Here is a 15,731-nt window from a genome sequence, read left to right on the forward strand (position 1 = left end):
GTGTTGTGTTGACGGTTGGACTCGATGATCTTAGAGGTCTCTTCCAACCTTAATGATTCTATGATTCTAATTCTGTAGCAGATAGAATACTTGATTCGGTTACATTGAGTGAAGGATATTTTCAAGGAAACAATCTCTGCATGGTGCAAATCTGCAGCAGCTCTTACTCATAGCTTTTATCATCATCTTCCAGCTGAAGCTAATCTTACCTGAGGTACTGAAGCTGCCTGATGTAGTTTTTCGCTGTCTGTTTTCTAGGTAGTGTAACAGATGAGACCACAAAGCAGATTTTCCCTAAAATTTAAAAAAAAAAATTAGTTAAAGAAATCACTCTCAGCTGAATAAAAAGAAAGTTTAAATCATCATTGAAAGTATCAGCCATAATAAAAACTTGCTTTAAGTATGTTTCTCCCTATAAAGTCATTGGTAAAAACCAAAAAGGAGACACAAGTTGGAGGTGCTCAGGAACTGTAAAGAGGTTGAGAAAGAAAAGGAAGAGTCAAAATACTGGGATCTAATGATTCTGGTAACAGGAAAAAGTCAATTGAACTTCATTTCTCATAGTTCATTAACATGACAAGAAAACATTTAAAGGCTTGTAAAACACTATGTGTGAGTAGAGTTCTAAGTCTGAGGCCGTAACCTGTACTATGTGTCTTTTCCTCCCTGCCTCTCCAGCAGTGAAATGACAAGAGATACAGAGCCAGCCTGAGTAAACCATCTTACACCTAGACCAAGTCTTGTTCCCTTCAGCATAATTCAGGGATATAGGTGCATGCTGTCAATTTTCAGAACCGCAAAAGATCCCTCCTCAATTTCATCAAGCAAAGGACTTGGATAATCACAAACACACTAAGAAAAGACAACCCAAAACACAAGGAGGACAACGAAAGCTTATCAGCAAGAATACTCCAGCTCTACACATTATAAAACCAACTTAGAAGTTAAAATTTGGGATGTAGTATTTAGGCCAAGATAAATCCGTCAAATTATGTTAAAAGGTGCACCTTGCTCATTACGTTGCTTTCTTAAACCTCTGGTGGCTTAAAGCAGAGTGTGAGGAAATCTTTTGCTGGCAAACTAAAAAGATTCTTGAGTTCATCCTAAAATATTCTGCATGGTAAATCAAAAGCTTGCAAAGCCACAGAAAGGCAGCAGTAATTGAACAGGGGCTCTCCAACACATTAATTGGAATTACTTACAGAGGAAATTAATTAGTATTACTTATCATCTTCCCAAATTATTATATTAACTTGAAATCCCAGTAAAGATTTAGCAATTCTGCATTTCAGAAAAGCAGTCATATTAGAAAGCCATATTTTTATTTACAACTTTGTGCAGAAAGAAACCATGACTGTAAAGCAACAGTTGTCAATTCAGCACTATCAATGTAATCTAAAATCATGTAAGTGCCTTCCTGGAGGTGCAGTAATTATGGTTCAACTCTGAAATATTTTTTTTAAAAACTATCTTTAAAAATCTCTAAACACTTCAATCCTATAGCTCACTACAATTAACATAAATAACTAACAACCATGAGGGATTATTCCAGAAGTGGCATGCCTCCAGAAGATAATGCCTAGAGTGTCTGTAACATCTGTGTTGAGAGAAATCTATTAAAAATACGCATTCAGTGGTGAAGATATAAAAAAAAAAAAAAAATCCGGAGAAGCTCAATGCCTCGTGTGTACCTGACAGATCCAACATGGAAAGCCAAAACTGCAAGTCTTATAAAAACATAAAAAGAGAGCATGAAAAATATCAACCAGGGAAGAGTTACATCCAAAATGGCATTTCTCTCAATAAACACACACATGCACACACAGTCTAGTGTTCAGCAACTAGCTGCCATGGCAAGGAGAACTGCAACAGATCACATGAAGCAGCAAACAAAGGAACCTGCAGCAAATAGATGTCAACAATCATGATGAATGTAAGAACTCATGCAGTATATATCTGCCCACTTCCTTTACCATCATGTTACTCTCCTTTAACTTCACCAAATAGCAATGATGATGCAAGCTGTATCTATAAGGGAAAGGAAGACAGCCTAAGGAAAGCAGTGGGACAGAGAATGGGCAAGGGAATAACCAAAGCCTTCTGAAAGTTCAGACTACTGCAGTCATTAGACCCTACATCCGACAACTCTCCTGCATTGCTCTGGGCAAAGGAAGGTGTAGATTCACTTTGCAGTGGAAGAATCAGTAGGTAGCTAATGTAGGACTATCAAGGTTCATCAGCAGGGAAGAGGTAAAAGCAGGGATTGGCGGAAGGAAAGCCATCCTCATTACTATGGTCAATTGAGAAAGAAGAGTCTTCCTTGGCTCATTATTGAAAAATAAAATAAAATCGATGTATAAAACAGCAGGCTTTTGCATATTTAATAAAGGCCAGAGCACACAGAGAATTGGTGGTGCCTTTTTTTTCTTTTTTTAAACTGTGGATCATAATATGAGATGCACTGCACTTCCTTCATCAGGCCTCTATTATATTCCACCACTCTATTTATTCCACCGTTCAGCACTGTTTGCCAACATCTGCAATCAATCCAAAGCATTAACCTTATGTAGGGTTGGCCGTCTGGTGGTCTGAAAGGCCCAAATCTGAGTTGAAGCAGAGTATACTGATGCTCTGTCTTCTAAGACGAAAGCAGTACAGCTTCTATCCTAAGTGGTATACAAGAGGGAAGGGAGAGAATCACATGATAAATCTTCACATAGAGAACTGCTATATAGTTTGAAGGAGAGCAGATTTAAACACTGGCACTTGGGTGCTGGGAACAGAGATACTGAATTACAGTTGTCTGGATTATGTACATTTATTCTGCACATCATTCTAAAAAAAAAAAAGTAAAAACCCCAAGCCTTGCTATTCCTTTGTACAAAGGAGGAAGAAAGGATAAAGGCCTTCCAAACTCCATCTAGTCCCACAAGCGACTCCAAACAGAAGAGCACGACAAACAATTATTAATTTCATATGAAAAACACCACCTCTAACTAGTGATCTTGTAAACATCACTTAACTATCCCTACATCACTCAGGAAGAACCAAAATAGCAAGGGTTTTACTCTTAAAAACTAAGTTTTCCTTCATGAAAACAAATTCCCCATACCATATCCCATTGACAGTACCTTTAGCATACGCTGCCTTATAGCCTAATGCAACTTCAATAATGAAAGTATAAGAACACAGAAATACTTTTATTTACCATCCTATTAAAAAAATCACCAAACCCCACAAACCAAACCAAAAACCCCAGGTTAAACAGAAAGAAAGTCTTCCAAGAAGTCATCTGTGGAACACATCTACCTGTGCACTTGTACATACCCCACAGCAAAAAGTGGAGACAGACAAGGGGGCAGTAACTGACATTAAAAAGGCTATGGGAGGACACAAGTATTTTAACATGTCTATATACACACAAAAGGTATCCTCTGAAAGTGGAGAGAGGAAGAGCATAACTTGACTTTAGGAAAGTGAGCTCTGCAACATACAGGAATATTTGTTCCTCACCTGTTTGACTTGCAGACCGTGGCTCCATATCCTTTCTAAGAGGTCACACAGACTGGCTATCAGGGTATTCTCTTCTACACCAGTGATATTCACTTCACCATGACCTAGCTCCACAGCTTCTCGACCCATTTTTTCAACCAACATCCTCTTGGTCTCAAAAAGGACAAGGCAAAAGAGAGTTAATTCTTTCCGCGGGAACTTCCAAGATCACTTACACTTTTTAAATAACCAACAAGGAAGCACACGATAGCAAAGATGCGGCAGAATAACTGGGTGTATGCAGTATTTCTGAAGCTAGTGCAAGACTGCATTTTTTTTATCCCTGTTTTTCAAGCCACGGCAGCACCAGTGTTGATCACTTTACAGCCTCTTCCATCTTTCTAACAAGGGGCTTGCAAACAGGCACATAAGCCTCCACAGAGTAACCCCAACAAAGGGAACAGCAGGCCACACACTGGCAAGCTAGAGGCCCAACAGTAAGGCAGGCTCGGGTGTTTCTGCAGCCTGGTGAGTGCTGGACTGGGATCAGCATGCTATGTCCACCTCCTCCCAGGGGAGGTGAACGTGCACAAGTGCTTCCAAGTAGCAGGGGGATACGTCATTCCTGTGAGACCCTGTTCTGTCAAAAGGGTATCTGCATTTAAACTAAATGCATTCTGGAGTACATCTCTTGAGTTTCCCCGATGAGCCACATTCTCCTAAAACGTGCACAATTTCATACTGGTCAATAAAGCTCTCACCAACTCCTAGTTTCCCAGTCACAATATATTCATCATATATCTACCTGGAGGGAAAAATGACTAGGGAATCACTTCTGCTCATCTCTTACACATTTTTTCATCTTTGTTGCTATTCTAGACTAGCTCTCAAATGAGTAATACTCCCTTAGGCACCTATGCACAGTCTTAGTTGAGACAAAAAACTCTAACTTAGTCTCTAGCTTCTTCTCCTCACCTCCCCTGGCAATTTCCCTCTCTGCTAACAGCAGGCTCACTACATTCCCTAGAGTTGCATTCCCACAGTGAAAGAATCAAGTCTATCTTCAAGGATTTTCACTGTCATATGCCTCTATTAAGTGAAGGGGATTATTTGGACGTTTCATACATACAGAAAACTAAAGTGAAATCAGAAGTAGATGCATGTATTAAACATGGTTTTACAAAAAGTTGTATACAATTGCTATATTACCTCCACTGACTTAAGGCAAGAATGCGTCTATTTAATAATTATTCTCTTTACTGTGTTAGTATAAACATTAACATTTAGTTCAGATGAATATATTGTCAAATATATACTGGTGAAGCAAGTCTACAAACCAATGCCAAATTTCTTCATTAAGTGCTTAAAAACTTACGTTTCAGAAGTTTGTTAACCCACTTGCTTTAGTTATGAGAAAAGCTCCTGCATTTTCACCACAACCTCCTCTTTTGGAATATTCACTCTTGTTGAAATAGTATAGTCTCATTAGTGATAACTGAAATTAGCTATAACAGACATGGGCAGCGGGATGATAAAGACCCATCAGAATATTCAATCTCTTTCTATCATTTTACATTCTCTATCATAAATCTGCTTGATAAAGTTTCCACTCGTTGCAGAATTTCTAAATATGTTTCCACCTCCTCTTTTGGAATATTCACTCTTGTTGAAATAGTATAGTCTCATTAGTGATAACTGAAATTAGCTATAACAGACATGGGCAGCGGGATGATAAAGACCCATCAGAATATTCAATCTCTTTCTATCATTTTACATTCTCTATCATAAATCTGCTTGATAAAGTTTCCACTCGTTGCAGAATTTCTAAATATGTTATCTCTTCATGAATTTCTCACTACCATGCAAAAACCTTTATATGGATACCACACAAAAATCTTTATACATATAAAGCAGAAACAGATGGCGGAAGAGGGGGGTTCGAACATATTGGCCAAGAAATGGTCCATAAAGGATGGATATGAGGTGCAAGAGAGCAGAAATATTCTCTGTATTACCTTATTTCGGCATTCCTTCAACAAGCCTTCTACAAACTTCCAGTTTGTTTGTGCAATTACCGATGGAGAGAGGTTAGACAGTTTGGGCTGCCGAATAGTGCTGCCCAGATTCCTGGCTTCTTGGATATACTTCTGTATTGGGGTAGAAAATTGACAAATACAGATAAAAGTGCAAGTGAGACTACTTTGCCAAGAGAAAAGGATAAACTTAACTTTATAATCCACCCCATGCAATGTGGAGGAAAGGATCAGATCCCCTTTCAGAAAAGGCCCCTTTTCATATCCAGCATTATACTGGGCTGAGACGCTTAAGGTACTATTTCACTGGAGATCAAATACCCATTTACGTTGCCTATCTAGTATTAGAACACACATTGCTGAGTAACAAAAACACAATACAAACTGCCAAGGATATTTAGATGCATAGAGAGTCAATTACTCACTCCACCACTGAGAATTGTCTTGTTATTTTTTCATATAAAATGAAAGTTTGTAATAATTACCCAGACCAAGACTATTCAAATGGCAGACTGGTCTACATGGGGACTGGAAGAAAACTTTGCCTGGAGCTTGACAACATCTGAGATCTGTGCTATGCCCTGCATTCCTGCAGATCTCCTGTTTCTTACCCACCCCCCCAGTCTTTCAGGAAGCAGCTGCAAAATGCTACTAACAGCTCTCAGCTGTGAACCATCTGCATTTTTGAGCAAAATAATTTCCTGAACTCACTATACTTGAAAGAGCTTTTCTGCTCCTGTTACTGCCATCAAGGAGTTGCCACTGTTTTCACCTCAGAGACAAGAATAATTTGACAAATGTTTCGAAAGACAGGGGATCACAGATTGGTTGGGGCACAGCTAACTGTGAATAAGTGATAAAGAGGAAGTCCTGTACAGGCACTGACAGAATACTCACAATTAGTACATATTTCAGATTAACAGGTAACTTCTCTAGCTTATACTGAAATAATGACCAACTGAAAATTCAGTGAACAGACAGGTTTATCAAACATGATATGATCTTTGCAAAGAGGAAAACCACACCTTCCCCATCAGCTTTGCACTAGCAGTTATGATACATACATTTAATTATGCATCTATCCAGAACTACGATTACAGTCATATTGTACATTGGACATACCAGATAATGCTCTGACACAGATTTTATAGAGGGCATGAAGGGCCAATCATGCTGGTCCCAGTCTAAACATAACTGCAACTGAAGCTCTGACATGGAAAAGTCCAGGTGCTGGCAGGACAAGTTGGTAGCAAAAAGCCAAGCAGACCATGTAAAGCGAAAAGTAGTAAGAACATATGAAGTAATAAAAGCAAGCATGCAAAACAGAAAAGGAAAACAGTGAACACATAATACAATGCAGAACTCCCAAGCACTCAGCATAAAAATAAATTCTTAAGTAATGAAGCTGAAAGGAAAAAAGAAAAGATGGCGTTCAATCATTGGATTGGTGTAAACTCTGCCCTCCGCTGGGCACAAATACTTGCAAGTTAAAAGCCACTAAGTCTCAATTCCACAGATTTTTGTTGGCTGCCCCAAAGCTTCAATTTGTCTAAGACTCACAATACTGCACTTTGAAACCACTGCCTCCTGCTCAGCCTGATCCCCAGTGTTCATCTCAAAGGCCTCCCTCCCCATTCTTTCAGACTTAATAGGAAAGTCTCTGGTTCACCTGGGAGACGGCATCAACATCCAATCAGTATTATATAATCAACAAGGTACAGCATAAAACCCTAAAACATCAGCACAGATTAACCTGGCAGTTGGTACCCTCACCTGAGCATGTATTTCTAATTTTTATTCCTCAGAAATTATTTGCCTCGTGTGACAGAATAACTCCCATAGGATAATCAACATGTGAAGAGTCAGTTAAAAAACAAAACAAACAAAAAACCCCAGAGACTAGAGGTAGATTTTTGCCTTTGTAATTACCTCGTTGAAATCTCAGAAGTTTACATGTGCTAAACATCATAATTGTTAAAAGCAATATTGATATTACAAATCAACTATTCTTCACTTCTGTTACTTCTAAAGTACTTTTTACTTAGAGTTATCTGAGCATATGGAACATGTCAAAGCCAGAAACTACTCGTAGCTTTTTTTATTATGCAGACATTCTTCTATTACATGGTTATGGATGACATAGATGACACTACACTTCAACAAAATTTTAACAAACCAGTGAGAAAATTCTGGAAATGAGTACACTGGAAAGGCAATTAAACTCATCACTACCATAAAAGAGTAAACTGGACAGACAAAGATATTTGATTTTGACATCACTAACCTAACAGACACAAGACTACTTTAAAATTCCAAATGAAGCTTTTCTGAAGATATTTAACAAGACAAGAAAATATTGTCTTCAGTGAACAACATACATTTAAACAAGAGTAAAGCTCTGAGGTTACTAAACAAAAAAAATGAATTCTGATATTTTAAACCAGATTATTCTTGGAATTACCCGTAAATCAACACCTGGTGTAACAGTCTGCAGTCTGTATCATATGAATCAGAAATTGTACTGTAATTAGTTCACATCACCCAGATCTTTCAAAAATCCCTTCACCACAAGAATAACCGTGTCAGCTGTAGAAGCACTGGTGAGAAAAGTTATCAGTTCAGAAGGTGGGTAAATCAGCATCAGACTGTGCTGTGTAAAAACAGGCAGACGCAAACCTGACAGTATGGGTGGGGTTCACATTCCCACCTTAGCATGAGGTTGTGTGTCAATTTGCCACCTTAAGTCTTCTTTTATTTGCCAAAAGGCAATGCTTCTGGTTTTAGGATGAAATTAATCACTCTCTGGAGGTGGTTATCTTTCCTCCATCAAATATATTAAAGAAGCATAGGGTGACAAAGTTAGAGACAGGAAATAGATGGCTAAAAACTGTTAAGATTTAATTCCTCCCTTCCCCCCCACTCCCTTTTTTTTTTTTTTTTTTTCTCCAAACTTTCAAACAAATGATGACATTTTCAGGGAACTCTCCTATACATGGGATGAAATAATTTTGTCCTGAGAGGGGGTAAAAATGGCATAACTTTTAGAATAAGTAAACTAAGTATTTTTGGCCTGCTAAGGACCAGGAACTTCATTTGTATTAAACACAAATAAGGGAGAGAGAGACGGACTGCAAGTAACTGTCTAGATATTTCATAAAGGCTACAGAGCATTATTCATGCAATTAGGGGAAAAAAAAAAAATCAGATCTCTATAGTTGAACAGTTTTCACCTCTCTCTGATCATTGTCAAGACGCAGGTGCTCTGTGTGTTGCTTCTGTCTGTCCTTCCGCCTCCACTGTGCAGGAGCATTTCTCTTTGTCCACCTAGAGATGGAGGAATATTATTAAGCAAATGTCAAGAGTTAGGTGAAGGGGAGCGGCAATGGGGGAAATAAGAAGTTTCTCTCTTATTGTATATTGAACAAGTCGACATCAATTACATCAGACAAAGTGCAGCTGCAAATACACACAAAGACTCTCTATAGAAGAATCCAACATTGGGCAACCAAAGGATTTCAGAAAATTAGATCACATACACTTGCTTTGTATTTTTCCATTCTTTTATGATACCCAGTTACAATTTACACCTTTTTCTTCTTCCTTCGAAGTTTTTATAAGAAGATATCCTAAAATATTTGCTAGCTCTTAACTGAGATTCAATTAGGAAAGCTGCTTTTATATCGACAGTAGTTATGAGTAACTCAAAGTACATCGACTATAACCACAAACATAATAGGGCTTTAAGTCAATTTGCTTCTGGAAGTCCAGATTTTTAAGAAAAAAAAAACCACAAGAAACAGAAGAAAAACCCACCACACACAACCCACCCACATCATCTGATTTTTCTCACTTAAAAAAAAAAGAAAAAAAAAAGATACTGGATTTGCTTTCTAGTGTCTCTGCTTTAGTACCATCCTATAGATCTCGCCAAGATCCAGCACCTGTTGTCCTAGCTTACTCACTTGTTACTCGCTGGTCCAGTGGATAAAACATCAGACTGAAGCTTGGGAAAAAATCCAAGCTCGTATTTCCCTTGTCCAATTTTCATGTCCAGCAAGTGTGGGTGGACTGCAGTGTGATCTATTTTTGCTAGCCTTAATTCAATAGATTTCTCTGAAATAGTAAGAAAGTTAATTTTTTTAAAGGTGTCTTATTCAGATATGTATCTATAATCATACATCCTCAGCTAAAAGTGGATCTCAAATTTAAGAGAGGAGGTGGAAGTTTCTTACTGACCCCAACAGGTACACTAGTACAAGAGTTTATTTAATATCAAAGCACTGACACCAAAAGGAGAAAAATGTTTATCATCTTAAGCTCAAACATTTTTCACACAAAGCATGCAGGAAAACAGCTGAGTTCAATTAAACTTTACATTAATTTTATCTCACATCTCCGCTTGCTATGTAACATTTAGTTCCCCACTTAAGCTTTACATCTCAGCTTTTTTGGTCTTTTTTTTTTTTTTTTGAGGTTTCAAAGCATGAATTGTAACTTAACTTTAACCTAACGTCTACAACAAACAGCACTGACTAGTTGTATTTTCTTAAGTGTCAAGAAAGCGGCTTATTACTCTTACCAGCCTCATCAACGGTTGTGCACTTTTGATACATAGATGTGCGCAGAGTTGGCGTCCTAACATTTAGCAGCCTAATTTTATCCACTCTAGAATCAAATACTCTTAGAACAGGGTCTTTATCATCTTCATCGTGGCACATAATCTTATTGTCAATAAAAGATGCAAACATTTGGGTCTCCAGGAATCTTGAGAGGAAAGGCAAGTAAGGTTCAGGCTGGTCCGACAAGAAAGATGCCTAGCAGACAAGAAGAGGTAAGAGTGTTTGGGAGTCTGCAGAGAGAGATACATACACCAAAAGCACCAACTTTTCTAATCAAGGATGTACTAGAGTGCTTTGGTGCCACTTAAAGCCTAGTTTTATTACACAAACCAATTCTATCTCTGAAACAGGCAGTCTATATGAAATCTTCAGTTTCATGACAATTACCTACTACACAGCACAATAATTATTAAACTGTGATTTTAGCATTTCCTTAATTTTCTAAAAATTTCAACAGAATCCCAGCAAACCACAACAACAGTACTGCAGGTGTGGATATTATGTACTTCTGGCTGGGCTCAAAGCTTATGAAGTTGATGGGAGTCTTTTCATACGATTTGATGGGAATCAGATTAGCATTTTAGCAGGCAGTGCTGCAACATAATCTTCACCCACATAAATTATCCTGCTGACAAATATCTCATCTCCAGTAAAGAAGACAGCAGTAAAATTTGAAGAACTGGGTCTTGTGTTTCCCTAGAAAAGAGCTAGGGATACATTTGGTACACATGTACGTAAGTGTTGTGTGGGGTCATGGCTTTATCCATTAACACATTCAGCAATTCCTCTAGTTAAAAAAAAAAAAATTAAAAAAAAAATCATTTTCACTAGTAATATTTAACCTTAAAAGATTTACAGGCTTTCTAAGCTATTTTTCTACAGCAATCTGTATTTTTCTACGGTATCCTTGAAAGAGTATTTTTATCTCTCTCTAAGTGCGTTTATGTATATATTTTTCCACATAATATACAAGATGTGACTTTTTTTGGGAACACTGAAATTTAAGGAAGAAATTACAATTTTGACAGTACTGTTTTCCACTTTATGGCCCAATAAACAAAGTCTTAGGTTTTAATACTGTTTTAGTTTTCACATTGACATATCTTATTACAACTTACTTTATCAAAGTTTTGCATCTGTTCCCTGTTTGTAAACCAAGATTCCTTGTCCTGACTGGGTTGAATGACAAATACTTCATAATCTGCAAACATTTGTGTAAAGCGGTTGGCAAAAACCTCACGGATTTGAATGTTCAGCTGGTAAATCTTGAATTCTTCTTCATCACACTGAATTTTAAGATCTTTTTTGCTACTCGTCTCCTCTCGCACCTCCAACTGAGAAAGTAAGGGAACAAAAAAAAATGTGTATTGTTGCTTTGTCAGGTATTCTAGGTATACAAGATCTTAACCTGCCATTCAACTGCTACTCCTCAAGTCAATATTCCAATAAAAAAAAATTACTTACAGTTTCAAGCACTGTAATAGAACAGCAAGATAAAAAAAATCTAGAAAGAAACCTTTGTCTATAAAAGCTCTAATTTCAATAATAAACCATAACCTACTTTAGTACTGGTTGCACTGGATATAGATTAAAAAAGGATAGATAATAACCATATACATGCCCACGTATGCCATATACTTAATTTACTTTCTTTTACCCTTTTAATCACCTGCATAGGCTTTTTAGGGGTTTTTACTACCCTTGCATGTTAGGCAAATACATATTTCTGTCTGGTGTAATACAAGTCCAGATTTAGTACTGTTACAGTTCAATACATACCAGCTTTCAAATGAAGACAGAAACGCACAGTAAAAAGCAGCTGTGCATGTCTAGTAGCCAATTTCCTTTAACTTAAGTCCTTAGCAGTGTAATGCAGAATTCATCACTACACAGCCCAGAGTAGTCTTCAATGAAATAAAATGCATTTTCAGTTAACGCATGGGCTAAGATTTATGGAAACAGCAATATGAGATTCAGATATTCAATTCATACTGGTTTTGATAGGACTTGAGTATTTAGAAGAAAAAAAAAAAATTCAAAGCCACAAGCATTCATGCACTATTTTGAATACACATTTGCTACCCCTGCCTTTGTTAATTATTGTAAGAGGCACTGCCACACAAATTACGTGATTATATTATAGACATAATATTATGTCTATTATTATAGACATAATATCTAGAGCTTACAACATCTGCACAATGATGCAGTTGCTGCAGCTGTCCCATGCTTCTTAAAGCACCTTGGTTATAGCACTCCAAGGCCAGCTATAAATAGCATCCTATAGCCATGCTCTCTGCTAGAGAGAGCTCTGCTATTCAGCCATTTCTAACTGCATCCCATAAGTAGCACTTGGCATCTATACATTCTCCATTCATTGGATATTTGGTATTAAGCAGGTTTTTTCAATTATTTAAGTATTTGAGAAAATTTTGACAGTTATGATGTGTGTTTTGACAGTTATGACAGTTGTGATGATACTCCTATCATCACAAAAAAGGCTAGTCAAATGGGACTTTAACTACTATGGAAGAAAGCACAGAGTAGAAAGGCCTAAATGTGCAAAAACTTACAAGAAATTAAAAAAGACCTGTATTTCTCCCATCACTTCCCAATCCATTCAGCAAAAGAACAAAAGCTTCTTACCAATTTTCCCCTGAACAAGAAGAAAACAATGCAAAAGAAAAACTTGAGAAGAGGAACACAGCTAATTTGAGCATCTAATCCTGTCTAGTAACCAAACACTTCTTCTTGTAACCCCCCTACAGCTCCCTCCCCACAAAGCGGCTCTCCTCCCCAACCTATTGTAGGTCACACAATTTCTATCTCTGGCCCCACCTGTAGCCCAAGTTACAGTCACACAGGTAGGAATCAGACTCAGCAATGAAGAACTGGTCAAGATAACATAAACATGCAAGAAATAAAACCTTTGCTGAGGAAATCTTCATTCCATTCCACAAAGGCTCAAAAAACCCACAGTGGTCTTTCAGGTAACACCTTTTCTTCAAAAAGGGCAAAAAATTTTTTCCCCAGTTCTGATCGCCCAAAAAAAATCCAATCAGGGTCACCATGAGCTGTGCACATTCACTTGCTGGTGATGTAAGTTTGCAGAAGGCTGCCATTGATCAATGTTGCAATTATTTTGTCCAGTGCATTGTTAACTATTCAAGGCCAGGGAGGTTCGAAGTAAAATACTTGGCATGGCATCTAATCCAAGGGAGATAAATCAGACACATCCTGGACAAACAGGGCATCTTGGCTTGTATAAACCAGGCTGTTAGGAGATAACTTGTTTTATCAGCAAAACCACAGGAATTTGGCTGCAACAGCCGAAGCGTCACCGAAAGGTGAAGGAGAGCTAATTCCGACAAGGGGAGATCATGACCACCGACTCAAGAAACCCTCTGACCCAAAAGAAGAGAAAGGCTGAGCATGCGGACTAATTAGCATAAGAAGCAAGAGAATCATTTAACCAATAGGTAATAGAGTATAAATAGTGTGAAGTTTTGATAATCGGAGAGCTACTCTTTTGTGGGCTACCACCTAGCTCCCTACTTTGCGCAAACTGGAATAAAAGAAACGGAAATGCCTCGCCTTGGTGTGTAAATTGGCATTGTGCACCGGGTAACAAGCCTGCGTTCGGGACAACACTGGGAATCAGACACTAATGCACTTTACAACATCAGCCAGAAAAAAGCATCACAGTGTCCCTATGGCAAGCATATTATATACAAGTAAAATTATACATACTCTACACACAATGAGAAAGAAAGATACCTATAGAAACCGAGACTGGATTCCAACTTCAGGATTATCTGGACATCAGTTTTAGCCACGTAAATCATAAGAAAGTGGTGTAAATTCAGAATATATCTTAAAACCAAGAATAAACAAGGCAAGCTGTATTTTTAAACATATTATCTTGGCAAAGAAACACTTGGGGGATAGCCAAAGGTTTCCCTAGATGTTGTGGGGTTAAACCCCACTCCCCCTCTCCCCCCAGCTTGCCCTTGTCTCTACAGATGTCCACAAGGTTTGTGAGCATGTTAACATAAAGTTCTTTCTAGTGAAGACAGACAGAGTCTTTGGGCCATGACTTCAGACCACCTGCTACTGCAGGTCGAGAGACAGTGCAGATAATTTCATAGCTTACCTTTTCTAGACTCACACCTGTTCTTTTAACAAGTGCTTGGAGTCTTGCAATAGTTTCATTTTCCTTTAGCAGCTCATACGAATTCAAAGGTGATCCTGCTATGTTCCCATTTCTTTTATCAGAAACTAGGTCACATGCTCTGAGGCTCTTCATCTTGGAGGCACTTTCACTGCAGTGAAGGTTTCCCTCAGGTGGAATTCCAAAAGCCGTTAGTATCTCTGAAATTTCCTGAATGAACTCAAGTTTATTTGGGAACTGGGGTAAGTCTTCTGGCAGCTCGATGAAATGGTTGTCTACATCCACAAAGCACAGGTTAGCCTGGGATTTAATTTAGAACAGGATACCATTACAATATCACTAAGCACAAGGGTCATGTTTTATTCATCTTTGGGTTTTGTGCTTATTAAAAGATTCAAATACATTTGCATGTGTTTGGTTATTTTGTAAAACAGACTTGCCCCAACCATAACTGAACTGGTTGGTTGGCTTTGAAGAAAGCAGCACAAGGCCTACATTTCCAGGTCTTTCAAGGAGGTAACTAAGAAAGACACTAAAGTTGTTTACTAGGTACAAAAGAGATTGTAGCATATATTAGGTACAGATGTGCAAATTTTTTCATACACATACAGCTAGATTTTAATTACAGGATATTTGCAACACTATTTTATACACGTGCATACGTATGCAGGTGACTGCCTGTTGCTCAGGTTATCAATCTGCTCCTCTAAGAGATTTGGCAAATTCCATTCTAAAAGCTGTACTGATATTGCAGAAGCTGCAATAAAGTTATCTTCTCTTTTTTGTAAGCAACTTGAGAACTAAGGCAATTCCTTTCACAAGTTTAGAAGTTTGTTTCCAAGGGGAAAAATGAATTGAACTAGTTTGAATTCTGTTTTCCTGTTCCAATCTCCATTTATCTCATTTACCATCAAAAAAGACCGAGAAAAAAAAAAAAAGAAAAGAAAGAAAACCACCTATGTGGCTTCCACAACAACATCAAAAGAAGCTATACATCTTTCAAGGATTTACCTCACCCTATATTTGGTGAGGGGGTGGTTTCCCCTTTTGGCTTCTGCAATACAAAATCTGTAACAAATGGTTTCCTAACTTTACATAATTACATACTTCACAGCAAGAACCCCATTCATGTGGGAAACCTGCTTGGAAAGTTAAGTATACAGAAGAAACATTGTTTTTCTGTAGAAGCATTTCAGTTTTTCTTCACTGCAGAATTAGAATCATAGAATCATAGTTTCACCACTCTTTCAGTAAAGAAATTTTTCCTTACATCCAATCTAAACCATGTAAGCACCTCATCTACACGTCTTTTAAATACCCCCAGGGATGGGGACTCCCTCCCCTGGGCAGCCTGTTCCAATGTTTCACCACTCTTTCAGTAAAGAAAGATTTCCTTACATCCAATCTAAACCTCCC

General features: G+C 37.9%; 1 protein-coding gene across 1 annotated transcript in view; it reads right to left on the reverse strand.

The window, feature by feature from the left end:
* Positions 1–15,731, reverse strand: part of DENND5A (DENN domain containing 5A) — a 55,629-nt gene that overhangs the window by 17,545 nt on the left and 22,353 nt on the right. The window contains exons 4-11 of the mRNA XM_009288805.2: positions 14,298–14,615; positions 11,263–11,478; positions 10,105–10,339; positions 9,488–9,638; positions 8,756–8,849; positions 5,508–5,639; positions 3,514–3,666; positions 210–294 (exon numbers count right to left, since the gene is read on the reverse strand). Of these exons, the coding sequence (XP_009287080.1) occupies positions 210–294; positions 3,514–3,666; positions 5,508–5,639; positions 8,756–8,849; positions 9,488–9,638; positions 10,105–10,339; positions 11,263–11,478; positions 14,298–14,615 (1,384 nt within the window). The remainder of the gene's footprint in view (positions 1–209; positions 295–3,513; positions 3,667–5,507; positions 5,640–8,755; positions 8,850–9,487; positions 9,639–10,104; positions 10,340–11,262; positions 11,479–14,297; positions 14,616–15,731) is intronic.

The sequence above is a fragment of the Aptenodytes forsteri genome, unplaced genomic scaffold, assembly GCF_000699145.1.
Source record: "Aptenodytes forsteri isolate BGI_AS27 unplaced genomic scaffold, ASM69914v1 Scaffold8, whole genome shotgun sequence".
NCBI lineage: Eukaryota > Metazoa > Chordata > Aves > Sphenisciformes > Spheniscidae > Aptenodytes > Aptenodytes forsteri.